The sequence below is a fragment of the Leptodactylus fuscus genome, chromosome 4, assembly GCF_031893055.1.
Source record: "Leptodactylus fuscus isolate aLepFus1 chromosome 4, aLepFus1.hap2, whole genome shotgun sequence".
Lineage (NCBI taxonomy): Eukaryota > Metazoa > Chordata > Amphibia > Anura > Leptodactylidae > Leptodactylus > Leptodactylus fuscus.
This window is the reverse complement of record NC_134268.1, coordinates 39150837-39168682: the sequence shown is the minus strand read 5'-3', so window position 1 is coordinate 39168682 and position 17846 is coordinate 39150837. Positions and strand designations below refer to the sequence as shown.

The 17846-nt window shown below is 44.4% G+C and overlaps 1 protein-coding gene across 1 annotated transcript in view; it reads left to right on the top strand.

Annotated features, from left to right (window-relative positions):
- The first annotated feature begins 1868 nt into the window (after nucleotides 1–1868).
- DECR1 (2,4-dienoyl-CoA reductase 1) overlaps nucleotides 1869–17846 on the top strand; it is a 39733-nt gene continuing 23755 nt past the window's right edge. The window contains exons 1-2 of the mRNA XM_075270334.1: nucleotides 1869–2011; nucleotides 15065–15261. Coding sequence (XP_075126435.1) covers nucleotides 1940–2011; nucleotides 15065–15261 — 269 coding nt within the window. The 5' untranslated portion in view covers nucleotides 1869–1939. The remainder of the gene's footprint in view (nucleotides 2012–15064; nucleotides 15262–17846) is intronic.

Genomic DNA, 17846 nt, shown 5'->3' with positions numbered 1-17846 from the left:
GTAAAACACGTTCAGAATAAGCGGCGTCTAAAGCAGCTCCATTCATTTCTATGGGAGCGGGGATACGAGCGCTCCCCATAGAAATGAATGGGCTGCTTCTTTCACTCCGTGCAGTCCCATTGAAGTGAATGGGGAGTGCCGGCGTGTACGCTCCGGCATGAGCAGAGCTTGCCGTATACGCCGGCACTCCCCATTCACTTCAATGGGACTGCACGGAGTGAAAGAAGCAGCCCATTCATTTCTATGGGGAGCGCTCGTATCCCCGCTCCCATAGAAATGAATGGAGCTGCTTTAGACGCCGCTTATTCTGAACGTGTTTTACGTTCAGAATAAGCTAGCGTTTACTCAGTGTGAATTCACCCTAAGGCCCGGTTCACATCTGTGCATGGGTTTCCATTCGGGGGGTCCATTTGGGGAAAGTTGATCTGCTTAAAAAAAAAAAACAGTTACCCCTGCGGATCCCATAGACCAGGGGTAGGGAACCTTTGGCTCTCCAGCTGCTGTGAAACTACAACTCCCAGCATGCTCCATTCACTTCCATGGGAGTTCCAAGAACAGCAGAGCCAGTATGCATGCTGGGAGTTGTAGTTTTACAACAGCTGGAGTTTCTGCCCGAAAAGAGCGAAAATTCCTGCACTTTTCTCTCTGCATTTTTTAAGCGGAATCCCCAAGTAGAGAGCAGGCGCAGGTGTGAATGTAATCTTAGCCCCATCCAACATATAGTCTCTTGTAAAGAACATCAACCCTCTCCCTGCAGCCCTATCCAACATACACACATCCCACGTAACATATCACTCCTATTCTTTCACACCTGTCCAGCATACAGTCCCACCTAAATAAAAATTCCCTCTCCAATCAGCCCCATCCAGCATGCAGCCCCATGTAATATTCCTCACTCCTGTCCAACATGCAGCCCCATGTAATATTCCTCACTCCTGTCCAGCATGCAGCCCCATGTAATATTCCTCACTCCTGTCCAACATGCAGTCCCATGTAATATTCCTCACTCCTGTCCAACATGCAGCCCCATGTAATATTCCTCACTCCTGTCCAACATGCAGCCCCATGTAATATTCCTCACTCCTGTCCAGCATGCAGCCCCATGTAATATTCCTCACTCCTGTCCAACATGCAGTCCCATGTAATATTCCTCACTCCTGTCCAACATGCAGCCCCATGTAATATTCCTCACTCCTGTCCAACATGCAGCCCCATGTAATATTCCTCACTCCTGTCCAACATGCAGTCCCATGTAATATTCCTCACTCCTGTCCAACATGCAGTCCCATGTAATATTCCTCACTCCTGTCCAACATGCAGTCCCATGTAATATTCCTCACTCCTGTCCAACATGCAGCCCCATGTAATATTCCTCACTCCTGTCCAACATGCAGCCCCATGTAATATTCCTCACTCCTGTACAACATGCAGCCCCATGTAATATTCCTCACTCCTGTACAACATGCAGCCCCATGTAATATTCCTCACTCCTGTCCAACATGCAGTCCCATGTAATATTCCTCACTCCTGTCCAACATGCAGTCCCATGTAATATTCCTCACTCCTGTCCAACATGCAGTCCCATGTAATATTCCTCACTCCTGTCCAACATGCAGCCCCATGTAATATTCCTCACTCCTGTCCAACATGCAGCCCCATGTAATATTCCTCACTCCTGTCCAACATGCAGCCCCATGTAATATTCCTCACTCCTGTCCAACATGCAGCCCCATGTAAACCTAATCTTCTCCATACAGCACTTCTCCACTCCTCTGACGTCACACACCTGCACTGCTCATGACCCCTCTGTTGAGGACACAGTTGTGATTTAGAAAACCCCGCCCATTGTAATCAGCCCCGCCCCTTCCAGTGACATCACACCTACAAGGCCCAGCTTTCTCCACTCTAGACCCGACCTTTAGTCTTCACGTTGTATAAGATGGCGGCCATGGTATCAGCTGCGTGGCGGCGGGCCGTGCTGGGTGTGAGGAGCGCTGCCACTGGGATCCGGGTAAGCTGCGGATCTTCCCCAGGCCTGGTCCTGAGACGCCTTATATCAGAATGCGCAGCGCAATCCTGCAGAGGGCGCTAGAATCTCCTGCAGAGTCTTCCAGTTGACGTCCCGTTCAGCGGTACAGGCGGCCATCTTTGTTGTGGGCAAAGTTACTTTGGTGATTGTGACATGTCAAGTTGTAAAGGGCAGAATGTCCTCCAGCTCTGGGGGTGTGCAGCTGCAGGGGCCAGGAGCTACTAGGGCTTGAAAGGGTTAAGAGTTTAAAGACTAAAATCTGTTTCCTATCCTATTATTAAATGTAGTAGCCTCAGTAGCAATAAAACGTCGGTACTCCAGCTGTTGTGGCGCTACAGCTCCCCATAATACCATAATGCCTGCTGTACTCTTAAGGGAACTATCCACAGAAGTGAACTGGGCCTGCTGGGAGTTGTAGTTCCATGGTAGCTGGAGGGCCAAAGCGTGTTGATCCCTGGCCCATACAGTGATACGGTGGCCAGACACGTCCCGTAGCCAAAGGTCGCAATATAGTAAATAATAAATGTGAATGTGGCCGTATTGGAGCACGGGAAGTAATGGCCACTTGCACATCAGCTGTGTGTTATTGCTATCGTAAGGCCCAGTACATACTGTGAAATCCGGGCCAGGATACCTCAATCTGAGCCCAGTCCGGGAGACCCTCCTTGGAGAGTCACTTAGTGTATGGCGTAGGGGGGGTCCTAGAGGCCGGGGCCGGGCGTATTACAGTCCCTGCAAAGTGGATCAGATTCTGGCTAATCCTTGCCACGCATTGCAGAGAATTATCTGCAGTGGACATGATGCATTTTCATAAACCGTTGTGTTTTTGTAACTCGCAGCATGTCCATCATATCTACAAAAATGCTGGCGTTTTCCATATAGATATAATTGAAGCAGAAAGTCCGCAGAGGATTCTGTAGAAAGTGCTGGAAGGAAAACCCAATGCTATTCCGCTGCTGTTTTTCCCACAGCACCTTTTTGCTGCAGTTCGCTACATAGAGGCCTTAGCCTTAGTCTTGTGAATTTGTTTGCTTAGTGGTCACCATGCGCAAAGTTATCACTCCATGTTACCGAAGCCTACCGAAGATGGTCACCATGAAGCGGTTCCCAATTTTTTCTCATTACAGTGCAATTTCAATTGCCGCATGTGGGAGGAAAAGTCCTAAGCAGCTTTGCAACTGTTGCCCAGGTTCATCCATGCTGTAGTATATATGAGGCTGGGGTCATTTGTCCATTGTTGTTTATAGGAGGACTAGAACGAAGGACAGGCAGACCGCTAAAATAGTGGCTACATACGGAGCCGGGTAGGCGCTGTGGACTATAATGGGATCCATCAAATGTTTGTTTTTATAATAAATACAGTAGCCGCTCCTACAACACAAATGTGGTGATAGTCTATTTCAGATATATCATTAGTCTACTGCTTCAGATTTGTTGGGACTGTTCTAAATTTTTAGAAACTGTACAGCTAATTTTTTTTTTTTTGTGTTTGTGTGTTCTGTATAAAGGTCAAGTTTTCTGCAAACTCCACTGAGAAGTGGACAATCCTGTCTAGTCTGGCAACTGAAATACTAGTAACTAAAATTGCTAAATGTATGATCTAAGGGGTCTGAATTCTGGGATTCTCATTAAAGGGATCCTATCATTAAGATTGTTAAGGACCTCAATGGATCCTTATAATAGAGTATGTTGCAGAGTTCCGAATTAATTAATTTGCAGGTCTGCAGAGAATCACACACATACACAACTGGTGGTGTACTTAGTGAATTCTAATTTAATGGTGCAAAAAGGTATTTTAAATACAATACAGACAAAAGTAGGTTGGACTATTCTAATACCGTGATTGGTTATAGAATTTTAACATAAACCTGGCACATGACTATTGGCTAAAGGCCTAATGTAATTTGCATCTCATTATAACTTTCCAAACTAGGATGGACTTTGTCCTTAAACGAAGAAAGTTTCAAAATACTTATGCATGAACTAACATCTCACACTATGTCTATATGTATATACTATGGAAAAAGAGATAAGATACCACTGCAACCTTGAAGATAATGAACAATAGTCTACATCAACTCTAAATAACTTCCATATACCATACAAGAGAGTATGGTATATGAGTAAGAGAGATAACATATATACAAATAACCAGCTGCGTCAACAGAAAAGATGAGGCCCTTGGGATAGAGAGATAAGGATTTGTCCACATCGCACTCCTCATCACCCAGAAGGGGCCTTTTGAACTTTAAGCAGACATACTCACAGGGCCGCCATCAGGAATTTTGGGGCCCCATACAGCCTAAGTGTCTGGGCCCCCCCCTCCCCCGCCATTTTAAAACTACCTTATTTTGCGACATACCCATTATGTATTACATTTCCCTTTATTTAGCAGCATTACGAGGCTTAATCAGATTCTGTTTGCAGGTAAAATCTGCTCCGTGTGACCGCGCCTATAGAGAGCCAACACCATCTATAAGAGCCCTCTTAATAAATCCTCAGGGCTTATTCACATTGTGTTTTTGGCCTCCCTTGCCGGGATACATTGGTAACCAGTCAGGATCAGCTGTCAACTTATCCCTGCACGAAGAACTGGCCATTAAAAAAAAGGGGGGCCTTCAATTCTCCGTGCAGGGATAAGTGGGGAGCTGATTGTGACTGGTTACCAACGTATCCCGGCAAGGGAGGCCAAAAACACAATGTGAACACTCCTTTAAAGTGAAAGTCCCACCCCCAAACAGGCTGCTATGCTAGTAGCATAGCGGCCTACATCATTATTATTCTCCAGCTAAAAACTTATGTTATTGCCCCAGTTCCCTCTCCGCAGTGCCGCACACCCGATGTCCCAACAATCCCCCCCCGTCCACCTTCTAACATCTTTCCATTGCCCCCTGTACCCATACCTCTCAACTTTTGAAGAACCAAAAGAGGGACAAAATGTGCGGCGCGCTTTGCGCGCCGTGGTAAATTTAGCCCCACCCACTGTTATGTTGACTCCACCCACTCATTAATTTTCCATTTGCCCGCATACTGTATAATCTTCCTACATTCACCCGTAAATTATATGTCCCCCCTCCGTCTCTCCCCCAGCTTCATATACACCCTTCATCTGCCCCCAGATTCATGTCTCCTCCATCTCTGCCCCCAGATTCATGTCTCCTCCATCTCTGCCCCCAGATTCATGTCTCCTCCATCTCTGCCCCCAGATTCATGTCCCCTCCATCTCTGCCCCCAGATTCATGTCCCCTCCATCTCTGCCCCCAGATTCATGTCCCCTCCATCTCTGCCCCCAGATTCATGTCCCCTCCATCTCTGCCCCCAGATTCATGTCCCCTCCATCTCTGCCCCCAGATTCATGTCCCTCCATCTCTGCCCCCAGATTCATGTCCCTCCATCTCTGCCCCCAGATTCATGTCCCTCCATCTCTGCCCCCAGATTCATGTCCCTCCATCTCTGCCCCCAGATTCATGTCCCTCCATCTCTGCCCCCAGATTCATGTCCCTCCATCTCTGCCCCCAGATTCATGTCTCCCCTCCATCTCTGCCCCCAGATTCATGTCCCTCCATCTCTGCCCCCAGATTCATTAGGTAGGAAAAGGAGCTTCACACGAAGATTTGTGCCACAAAATCAGGTAATTTTTTATTGTTAGTAGAGCAACGTTTTCGGCCTGGATAGACCTTCCTCAGGCTCTACAATTCATCAAAACACACTAAACAAAAAAAGGGATATTAACAACATATCCAAATTAAAACATAAAGTGCATGACACCAATAAACAAAATATATTGACAAACAAAAGACATACAAATACAGAATATATATAAAGAACCATGCAATGGCTGGTATAGGCATTATCAGAGATAGCTTCTCGGATATATGTGGAAATATCCCATTAAGGTAAATAACATGTCAGGAGAATAAATATGAGTACATCATATGAGGCTCATTATTATGCTATAATTGAAGGTAGATAAATACCTGTCATGTTTGAATAAAGGTAAGAAGACAGACTGTATATGAACATCTCAATACCTGTTAAATGCATAATAATGAGCCTCATATGATGTACTCATATTTATTCTCCTGACATGTTATTTACCTTAATGGGATATTTCCACATATATCCGAGAAGCTATCTCTGATAATGCCTATACCAGCCATTGCATGGTTCTTTATATATATTCTGTATTTGTATGTCTTTTGTTTGTCAATATATTTTGTTTATTGGTGTCATGCACTTTATGTTTTAATTTGGATATGTTGTTAATATCCCTTTTTTTGTTTATTGTGTGTTTTGATGAATTGTAGAGCCTGAGGAAGGTCTATCCAGGCCGAAAACGTTGCTCTACTAACAATAAAAAATTACCTGATTTTGTGGCACAAATCTTCGTGTGAAGCTCCTTTTCCTATTTGATACGGGGTGGGACCCTAGCTTCAACACTGGGACGGAGTCTGTATCCCTATCTACATTGCCCCCAGATTCATGTCCCTCCATCTCTGCCCCCAGTGTCATGCCGTCCTCTCCTTCATCTGCCCCCAGTTTCACGTTCCACATTACACTTACCTTCTCCTTCGTTCCCCCGCTGCTCTCTGCGCGCCTCTCTCTTACTGGCGCACAGTTGTAGATGCGATGTGACGTCATCACATCGCGTCTACACTGCCGGGTAGCCGGCGGCAGCGGCGAAGTGAGGAGCTGACACAGGTCAGCTCCTCGCTTCAGCGGCTGAAGCGAGCTGACCTGTGTCAGCTCCTCGCTTCAGCCGCGTATGTGTTCAACTCAGATCTGAGTTGAAACAGGACATACAATGACTGCTGCCGGCGCCAGGGGGCCCGAGCCCCCCCCCCCCCCCCATTTTTAAATTTGGCCGGGCCCCTGGCGCCAGTAGCAGTAGTACTGGCCTATCGGCGGCCCTGCATACTCATACACTTTATATGAAAAAAGGTATCAAGATGGCTTACAAAATACAAAGATGGAGGACTTATCTCTAACAAGATCAAATTTTTTGTCCCTAACACGTCAGAATAGCCTTAAGAAAGGGTATTCGTATCCTACCTTTAGATGTCTTCGCCGCACCGCCGTTCCGTAGAAATCCCGGTTTTCGCCGGTATGCAAATGAGTTCTCTTGCAGCACTGGGGGCGGTCCTCAGCGCTCAAACAGCACAGGGGGCAGTCCCTAATGCTGTGAGAAAAATCTCCAGCGACGGCTCCATCTTCTTCTGGAACGTCGTCTCCCTGTGTCTTCTTCCGTGCTGGGTTTCAATCTTCTAGGCCTCGTACACAGCCGACTGCGCATGCATGGAACACAAGAAAATGGCCGATTACACAGTAAGCTGGTGTCAGCAGCCATTTTCTTGTGGCCGATTACACAATAAGCTGATAAAAGCAGCCTAGGGCAAAGCCGACTGCGCATGCCCGCTGGCCACAAGAAAATGGCCACTTACACAGTATTGTAAGTGGCCAGTCGGCTTTGCCCGAAGCCAAGCCCCAGAAGAAGACTCAAAGAACCTGTTCCTGAAGAAGATGGAGGCGGCGCTGGAGAGTTCACTCACAGCATTGGTCCCGCTCCCAGTGCTGCGAGAGAACTTATTTGCATACCGACGAAAACCAGATTATATACCGAACAGCGGCACGGAGAAGAATAGCCTTTCTTAAGGCTATTCCTACGTGTTTGGGACAAAAAATTTGATCTTATTGATAGGATCCCTTTAATCACTAAAATGAAGGGTCTGGACATTTGGAGAAGAGTGCCAATGTATGTTCCCTTTATTGGGTAGGGCCAAATTCCATGCCAATGGAAAAGATGTATTTTTCGCCTCCAATTCATTATAATAGGAGTTTCCTAGTGGAATCCACCTGAAGACTGAGCAGGATGCTTAACGTTTTGGCTAGCTGAAAGTAAAATGAATACATGGGAGGCAGATTCTGCATAAAATTCAGTGACAAACTCCTACGTGTGAACACCTCCATAGTGTGATCTGAGCTGCCTGGTAGTCACAGTGAGATTTGTATTTTACTTTCCAAAAGTGTCCACTAGATGGCAGCATTGTATTGGCGCTGTTCCATACCCGAAGATTGTACTTTGTTGTGATTAAAATGTAAATATTTTGATATCCTATATGGGAATTATTTCAGAATTCTAAGTCCTGATTCGGTAATCCATTCGGGAAGCCTGCATGAGGACCCCCAAAATGGACTCCCTAACGCATTGGCAAGCGATGTGCAGTGAAAGCACACGGACTACCGTAGACTATAATGAGGTCCGTGTGCTTTCCGTGCGGTCTCTGCATGAGTCATGCAGACTTGAAAGTAGATCGTGAAGTACTTTTCTGCCTACATGTTCTGTGCAAACATTGTGCAGAAAGCACATGGACCCTATTATAGTCTATGGCGTCTGTGGGCTTTCCAGGTAATTGCTTTTTAACGTGTATAGGTTTCCATTCAGGGGGGTCCCCAAGCGGACTCCCCGAAAGCAGATGTGAATAGGGCCTTAAGCTGGATCCACACCTGTGTCTGGTTTCTGTCCACGAATCCGCTTAAAAAGTGCAGAAAGAAGTCCTGCAAGCATTTTTACACCTTTTTTGGGTGGAAACTGGGCAGACCCAATATAGTCTAAGGCTGCGTTCACACAGAGTTTTTCGGTCAGGTAAAATCTGCTCAGGAAATTTATTTATTTTTTTTTTTTGAAGCATTTTCCACCTGAAAAATTCAATGCAAGTCAATGGGAGGCGGAAAATCAGCCTGGTGTTTTTTGAGGTGGTTTTGTCAAAATGCCTCTGAAAAAAACACTAGCGGTTTATCCGCCTCCCATTGACTTGCATTGAATTTTTCAGGTGGAAAACGCCTGAAGAATGGACATGTTGCTGCTTTTTTCTGCTAGCGGAAAATCTGCTAGTAGGAAAAAAAAAAAAAGCAGGTTAGGGGGCGTTCACACTACCGTCAGTGTCCGCTCCTAGTGTCCGTTCAATATCTCGCACGGACATTAGGTGCGGACACTAGCTGTGTTCGTGACACTTGTCATTCACTTAAATGGCAATCGGGTACGTTCTTTTGCGCTCCGTGCCTGTCCTTCACTGTCCGTTTGTAAAGATGTACGACTTTTCAAGCGGACAGAAAAAACCTACAAGTTGGGTTTTTCTGTCCGCTTGAAAAGTCTGACATCTATACAAGCGGACAGTGAAGGACAGGCACGGAGTGCAAAAGAACGCACCCGATCGCCATTTAAGTGAATGACAAGTGTCACGGACCCAGCTAGTGTCAGCTCAAAATCTCGCACAGACACTAGGAGCAGACACTACCTGTTGGACACAGACGGTAGTGTGAATGCCCCCTTACATAGGACTGTATGGTGAGGCGTTCTTTGGAGGCGGATTTCTGACCAAAAAACTCAGTGTGAATGAGCCTAAGGGTCTGTGGGTAACCACTTTTTAAGTGGATAGGGTTTTCATTTTTCAGGTTCCCAAGCGGACCTGAAGAACAGAAACCTGAATACTAGTGTGAACCTGGCTTTAAATGTACAGTATTTGTGTGTTTAAGGACTTGATTTGTATTCTTGTTGTGGCATAGCCATAGACAATAATTTTCAGTCCGTAGGTGAATAGGTTTGTGGTATTTTATCAGTATTTTGTTCAGCTGGACATAGAGACCCCTATAGGATCAAAATCCTGTAAAATAAATAAATAGTGGTATATAAATATACTGTACTACTGCTTCACACCTATGTTATAACCCATGGAGTTCAGAGTTTGGAGCTGCAGTTTATATTCCTTCTTGTTAGATACATACTGTAGGTTACTAGTCAGGTTTCTAGTTTGACTTTTCCTATTTGGGGTTAGGGGTTGTACAGGTTACAAAGAAAAAAGGAAGAATTAAAACTCCTCTAAATGGCATAACTTAAAAACCGAAAAATCCATTCGTACCTGTCTATTCTCCTAAAGAGTTCACGCTGGGTTTTTTGGACCGGATTTTGATGCAGAATCCACCTCAGAATCCGGCGCTTCTTTTTTTTCCGCTAGTGGTTTTTTTTTTTTTGCTGCTCGTGGAAAAAAGAAGCGAGCTGCCCTATCTTGAAGCGGAATCCACCGCGGCGTCTGCGTCACGACTCTTCCTCCCAACTAGGCCCAGCCTCCCGCGGCTAGCTGCGGGAGGCTTTTTTTTTTTTTTTTTTTAGACCAGATTCTGTGGCAGCTTCCCGCGTCAAAATCCAGTATAAAAAACCCTGTGTGAGCTCGGCTTTCTAATCTAGTGTTACCTTTCAACCTGTCCTCTATTCTCTCTTTACATGAATATCGATGACCACAGCGGCCTCTTTACTGGTTGTGGCTTTGTGAAGGGAACCATGATGCTAGGATGGGGAGTGATCAAAGAAGAGGCAGCACTGAATTGCTATGGGAACTGAATGGTTTTTATGTCACTTATTGGGGTTTTATTTTTTTTTATAGCCCAGACAATTCTTTTAATTCCTGTGATGATTCCTTCTTCAGCAGTCATTGAGGGATCCTCTATCTTGACACTGATGCTGAGGAGTGTGTGATTTACCCATACCTACAGGCTGCTTGTGGTGTTCTCTTCTTAGTGTACGCTGATATTACATCCTGTATGATTCGCTCGTCCTCCTCATGTACTTTCCTGATGTAGAACATACCGTGTGATCTGCTCTTCCTGAAAACCTTGATGCTTTCCTCTCTCTACATTGTGATTTGACCTATAGGAGATGACGAGGTATTATAGATATAAGACATTATAAGGGGGGGGGGGGGGGGTATTAATATTGGCCTCAAAAGAGTAGCGAATCCTCCCCAATATGTAATTATAACCACCATGAGCAATATTATTTATCTTCATTTTTTATTTTTATGCATTACTACATTTCTTATTCTGCAATAAACTCCTTCTAGCCATCTATTTTGCATCGCTTGTAAATGAGTTGCTTGCTTGCTTGTGACATTTGTGGGTTATCTGTAGAAGAGGTGTGCGGGGATGAATGGGGAGCGTGCTCGGTGCCAGGCGCTATCTTTCTATGCAGCAGACTGATGCTTCAGCATTATTTCACTATGGATGCAGTTATCATTTCAAGGACATCAAATTACAACAAACATGTCCTTAAGGTAAAAGTAAGATTTTAATTAAACGCTTCATCGCCTCGCTGCCGTTCACAAATTCACCTTGCAGTGGAGTCTTCTGTCCACTCTTGGCATGCTCTGCCTGTGTACTTGGGATTGGATTTAGACCTCTGAAGACCTGTGCACGGCTCAATAAGACATTAAAAGACACGTGAGATGTAAATCCTGTCCGAGGCCGGAACATATTTTGTATTCTATACTATATATACAGCTCGTGAGTGACGTTTTCATAGTTAATTCTCATGTGTGGTCTCAGGAGAGCGGGGTGGTACACACAGCATAATGGTTATATGTAATCTAAAGTACCTTGTGGTGGGTTATATAGAATATAGGCCCTGGGGGGGTCACCAGAACTTGCCCTCCCCCATTCTCCATTGCTGCACTGTCCTACCTTATCTATAGACATCACCACCTTTCATCTCTGGCATTGACAATTGGATGTTACAGTCAACAATTCCCCATGACAAGGATAATAGTATCAGACTATGTGGGGACACATCCTATGGACGGAGGATGCTAGCACTCTTTGGTCAATTTGATCAGGGCTACACAAAATACAGTATTTGTAGCATAAAAGGATTTACTGTAATAGTTGTTAGGAGAGCGGACCCCTCCCCAGTAAATCTAGTGAAAACACAAGTCCGAGTTTCTCTCATTTCTCTCCATTTCCTTTTCTTCTCTGGCCAGCCCAGACCACCATGCCGATTTCTCCTGCTGCCTGCAAACGTTGCTGCTATTTTTGCCTTCTGTCTTCTGCAGCCACCCCAACCTTGATAGGGACACAAGTCAGACCCCAAAATAAATACAGACACAGGAAAAAATATCCCCCCCCCTTTTTTTTTTTTTAGAGAACCAGTAAAAAAGATTCAAACCCAGAACAGACCTCCGATCGAAATCTTTAATTAAATACAGATTTTACTATTTTGCTTTATCCAGTTGCTCCAGAATTTGTCTATTTTGGCGTTACCTGTTTTGACTTAGATTGGCGGAGCTACTAGGCATATACACAGTCCAGTCATATTAATGTGACCACCGCCTACTTATGTCAACGTTAAATAACCAATGGCAGAAGGCACGTGTCATCAGCCATCTGGGTACACTCATCGTTGTGGAAGGCACGATGGATCAGCACAAGTATGCATCTTTCCTTGCGGACTATGTTCACCCCTACATGCGAAATGTTTTTCCTCAGGATGATGACATCTACCAGTAGGACAATGCGACGTGTCATAAAGCTCGCAGTGTACGTGCGTGGTTCGAGGAGCACCAGGATGAGTTTACCGTACTCTCTTGGCCAGCAAATTCCCCGGACTTGAACCCAGTCGAGAATCTGTGGGACCACCTCGATCAGGTTGTTCGTGCCATGGATGCTCAACCGGGTAACCTAGCGACCTGGAGTCGGCACTGGAGTCGGCATGGCTCAACATCCCAGTGACCATCATCACAACATCCCCTCTCTTCCTGCACGTCTCGCAGCGGTCCGCTCTGCCAAAGGTGGTTATTCTGGATTTTGACAGGTGGTGACATTAATGTTTCTACAAAATGTTTTTGCTATACTGTGACCCCCACCCCCCAGTTCCCAAATCCAGCTATGTCTGAATTGACTACAAGAAAACCGCTGCATACGTAAAGTTACTAAATTTACAAAGTTTTTGCCTTCTCGTTAGAATGAAGGGAATACATGAATGAATAATATTTTTATATTTCATTAATGAGCTTTTTTTTTTTTTTTTTCCAAAATTAAACCCCGATGCCAGTGACAATGACTACATAACACTGGTGACCTTTTCTATTGAACATATTCTACATCCTTCTCTACCAGTCCTCCTCTTATAATATGACATCTGTGCCTCCATATGTGAGCAGACTGAGCTCTGGCCTTGACATTTTATGTCCTCGTTTTGGGGAGAGAACATGTAATGGCTTTTAATTCTCAAGCACAGAGGACACCGCACTTGTAAACGATACGGCAGAATGGTTTGTGAGATCCGTCTGATCACTTGCATGTCTGACCGCACTCTGTACCGCGATGCTATACACCCTATAATAAGACTTGCAGTCTATCTAGAATATCTTAGATACTGGGCAAGTTTGGATTCCTTTTGCCCCGTTACAGTGAATGAATCAGTCATGCTACGGTGTAAATGCTGTTTTGGCCGGTGTATACCCCTGGCAAAAACCTCAGCACGAGGGGGAAAGGGGAGGTGTGAAATTAGACTTTGTATCATCTGCAAATACTGAAATTCCTCTCGGTTGAGCGAAGTCCACATCTGCGTTAGCAGAGTCCGTCTAAAGTCGAAGTTTTGTATACGGGTGGTAAAATGATGATGAACTTAGTGGAGTATGGAGTACATAGCGGACACTTGACACTTCCCGTTATCGTTATTGTGCTCCCTCGGAGTCATTCGTATCCATCATTAGATTGATCTGTCCTTTACTGTTCAGTCTTAGGGCAGGTTCACGTCTGCGCCTCAGTCTCCGCTTTAAGGTTTCCGTCTTCTGTCCAAGAAACTGGACAGGAGACAGAAACCGGCAGTCACTTTTCAAACCCATTCATTTGAATGGGTTTACAAAGTGAGTGCCTGAGCATTTTGTGCTCTCCGCGGTGAAACTTTTTTTTTTTTTTTTTTTACCAGACACAAAGTTGGACATGCAGAACTTTGTGTCCGGGTTAAAAAAAAAAAAAAAAAAAAAAAAAAACGGTTTAGCTGCGGAGACCACAAAACGCTCACAAGCGGACACTGTTGGGGTTACGTCTCCTGTTGGCAGAAGACTGAAACCTGAAAGCAGAGACCGGGGCGCAGATGTGAACCCGCCCTTACACCAGAACAGACTTGTAATGTTAATGTGAACCTAGGCTAGGCCCTGTACAGGACACTAGCAAAATTAATAATGCGCTGGGGCAACACGGTGGCTCAGTGGTTAGCACTGCAGCCTTGCAGTACTGGAGTCCTGGGTTCAAATCCCACCAGCAACAACATCTGCAAGGAGTTAGTATATTTTATATTCTCCCCGTGTTTGTGTGGATTTCTTCCCATTCTACAAAGACGTACTGATAGGAAAAAAAAAATGTACATTGTGATCACTATATGGGGCTCACAATCTACATAAAAAAATAATAATGCACTAATAAAGTTCCTTAATGTAATTTTTATGCCTGGATTGGGATGAAAAATATAGTCACTTTTGGTGACTTGTAATGTGTGTGTATAGTAAGTCTTCGTTCACATCTGTGTTGTACGAGACTTTTCTGCAGAATCTACTGAAAAATCCTACAGGGAGTTCTTTTCTCTCTACCGGTTTTATACTGAAACTTGGCGGACCCCATTATACTCTATGGTTGCCCACAGGTAACCGCTATTTTCGCAGGAAGACTCTGTCATTATATGAAGAACAGAGAGCAGATGCAAGTGTGAACCTAACCGAAAAAGTTGCGCCTGCTCCAGTTCAGCTATATCCTTCCTATATACAGGTGACCAAAATTGTGCACTTGTAGCATATTTTTTCTTCAGGTTTCTGGTGGGTAACACCGATAATGGCCTCCTGAGGGCGCTCTCTTTACACAATCCTGTTATTCTGTGATTTTTAAATAAACTTGTTTGATGTCAATTTTGCATTTTCAATTAAAATAAAATGACATTTGGAATTAGTCTGCAAACTTTAGCATTGAAGTGGAAAAGCTGACTAGGAGGAGTATGATGGAGTCTATCAACAATACAATAGCGAGGTAGGAAAGAAATCTAAACTCTCCCGGAATGACAATGAGACGCCGCAGGCTCCGGGCTGGCTTTATATTAATTCTAAGACAATGTTATCGCTTTATGGTAAAGAAGTTTTAAGTCTCCTATTATTTCATGTCTACCAGGGGATCTGGCGTGCGCTCCATACTAATCGCTTGCTATTTTTGTGTTGTCAGGTATTCAGCCATGCAACACCAAGCAAGAACAAGGAAGACCCTCAAGCCAAATTCTACCCTCCATTGCAGAACGTGATGTTACCTCCCGATACATTCAAGGGGAAGGTGGCCTTCATTACTGGAGGTGGAACAGGCCTAGGGAAAGGGATGACCACCATGCTGTCAAAACTGGGAGCAACGTGTGTCATAGCCAGCAGGTTAGCTTCTTATTTGGATGGACTATTTTAGGACCTGTTTGTTATTCTGGTGATAGGGGGCACCCCAGGTCTGGCTTGTGATCACCAGTCTGACTACCAGCAGAGGTTTTGTTCTCCTGTGATGACAGGGGGCAGTATTTTCTGTGTGAAGGATTTCCTGTGACTATACCATCACCTACAAGTATTAAAGGGGTTGTTCCACTATGGACGCTCATTAACTATCAATAGGACAGTGGATTAATGTCCAATCGCTGGGGCCAAACAGACATGTGTTCCAGTGATCTGGACGATGGGGAACTTGCATGTCCAATGTTTCAGGGACTGTAACCATAGAAGTGAATGGAGCACTGGTCACGCAAGCGCACTGACGCTCCATTCACATTCACTTTCAATCCCCTGTTCTCCTGAACACTGGGGATCCTGGAGATCAGACCCCTAGTGATCAGAGACTTGTTCCCTATCCTGTTCTGTAGATAGGGAATAAGTGTCCATTATGGGACAACCTCTTTAAATCCCTCCTGCCAACTCAGAGACCCCCTCATTGTTCCTCTGTGTGGCCATGCAGTGATATAGTTGGTGAGTCCACATAGCAATTAACTGTACAGGTATAACAGTCCCCTGGCTCTCACTTTCTGTCTATACCATCTGTGTGTGCTGTGTGCAGAATCTCCAGTGTATTCCAATCAGATGTAGCCTCACACTGCTCTCCTTTCCCTCCTACTTGGACATGTAAGAGCTGATGGGGCTAACCTATCATAAGCAGAAGGCAGGGAGACCAACCTAGGAAATGCTGCAATATATGTTAGGGGGCTGATGTTCTATGCACATAAACTCTGTTGAGCTTCCAAAAGAGGATATACAGTCTTGGCTTGTAAAAGGGAGTCCTGTGGATATGTTTTATATACATGTATAATCTGCAATATTTATAAATGACGGCAACAAAAACCAATGGCCCTATTTTTTGGGTTGCTGGGAATATGAAATAATCTACGTGTTTACCGAGATTGCTGGTGGGCATGGGAAGTTTTTTTTTTTTTTGTTTTTTTTTTGTTTTTTCCCCTAAATTTACCCTACGTAGTGTTATACAGTCCTATGAAAAAGTTTGGGCACCCCTATTAATCTTAATCATTTTTAGTTCTAAATATTTTGGTGTTTGCAACAGCCATTTCAGTTTGATATATCTAATAACTGATGGACACAGTAATATTTCAGGATTGAAATGAGGTTTATTGTACTAACAGAAAATGCGCAATATGCATTAAACCAAAATTTGACCGGTGCAAAAGTATGGGCACCCTTATCATTTTATTGATTTGAATACTCCTAACTACTTTTTACTGACTTACTGAAGCACAAAATTGGTTTTGTAACCTCAGTGAGCTTTGAACTTCATAGCCAGGTGTATCCAATCATGAGAAAAGGTATTTAAGGTGGCCAATTGCAAGTTCTCCTATTTGAATCTCCTCTGAAGAGTGGCATCATGGGCTACTCAAAACAACTCTCAAATGATCTGAAAACAAAGATTGTTCAACATAGTTGTTCAGGGGAAGGATACAAAAAGCTGTCTCAGAGATTTAACCTGTCAGTTTCCACTGTGAGGAACATAGTAAGGAAATGGAAGACCACAGGGACAGTTCTTGTTAAGCCCAGAAGTGGCAGGCCAAGAAAAATATCAGAAAGGCAGAGAAGAAGAATGGTGAGAACAGTCAAGGACAATCCACAGACCACCTCCAAAGAGCTGCAGCATCATCTTGCTGCAGATGGTGTCACTGTGCATCGGTCAACTATACAGCGCACTTTGCACAAATAGAAGCTGTATGGGAGAGTGATGAGAAAGAAGCCGTTTCTGCACGTACGCCACAAATAGAGTTGCCTGAGGTATGAAAAAGCACATTTGGACAAGGCAGCTTCATTTTGGAAACAAAAATTGAGTTGTTTGGTTATAAAAAAAGGCGTTATGCATGGCGTCCAAAAAGAAACAGCATTCCAAGAAAAACACATGCTACCCACTGTAAAATTTGGTGGAGGTTCCATCATGCTTTGGGGCTGTGTGGCCAATGCCGGCATCGGGAATCTTGTTAAAGTTGAGGGTCGCATGGATTCCACTCAGTATCAGCAGATTCTTGAGAATAATGTTCAAGAATCAGTGACGAAGTTGAAGTTACGCCGGGGATGGATATTTCAGCAAGACAATGATCCAAAACACCGCTCCAAATCCTCAGGCATTCATGCAGAGGAACAATTACAATGTTCTGGAATGGCCATCCCAGTCCCCAGACCTGAATATCATTGAACATCTGTGGGATGATTTGAAGCGGGCTGTCCATGCTCGGCGACCATCTAACTTAACTGAACTTGAATTGTTTGTCCAAAATACCTTTATCCAGGAACTGATTAAAAGCTACAGGAAGCGACTAGAGGCTGTTATCTTTGCAAAAGGAGGATGTACTAAATATTAATGTCACTTTTCTGTTGAGGTGCCCATACTTTTGCACCGGTCAAATTTTGGTTTAATGCATATTGCACATTTTCTGTTAGTACAATAAACCTCATTTCAATCCTGAAATATTACTGTGTCCATCAGT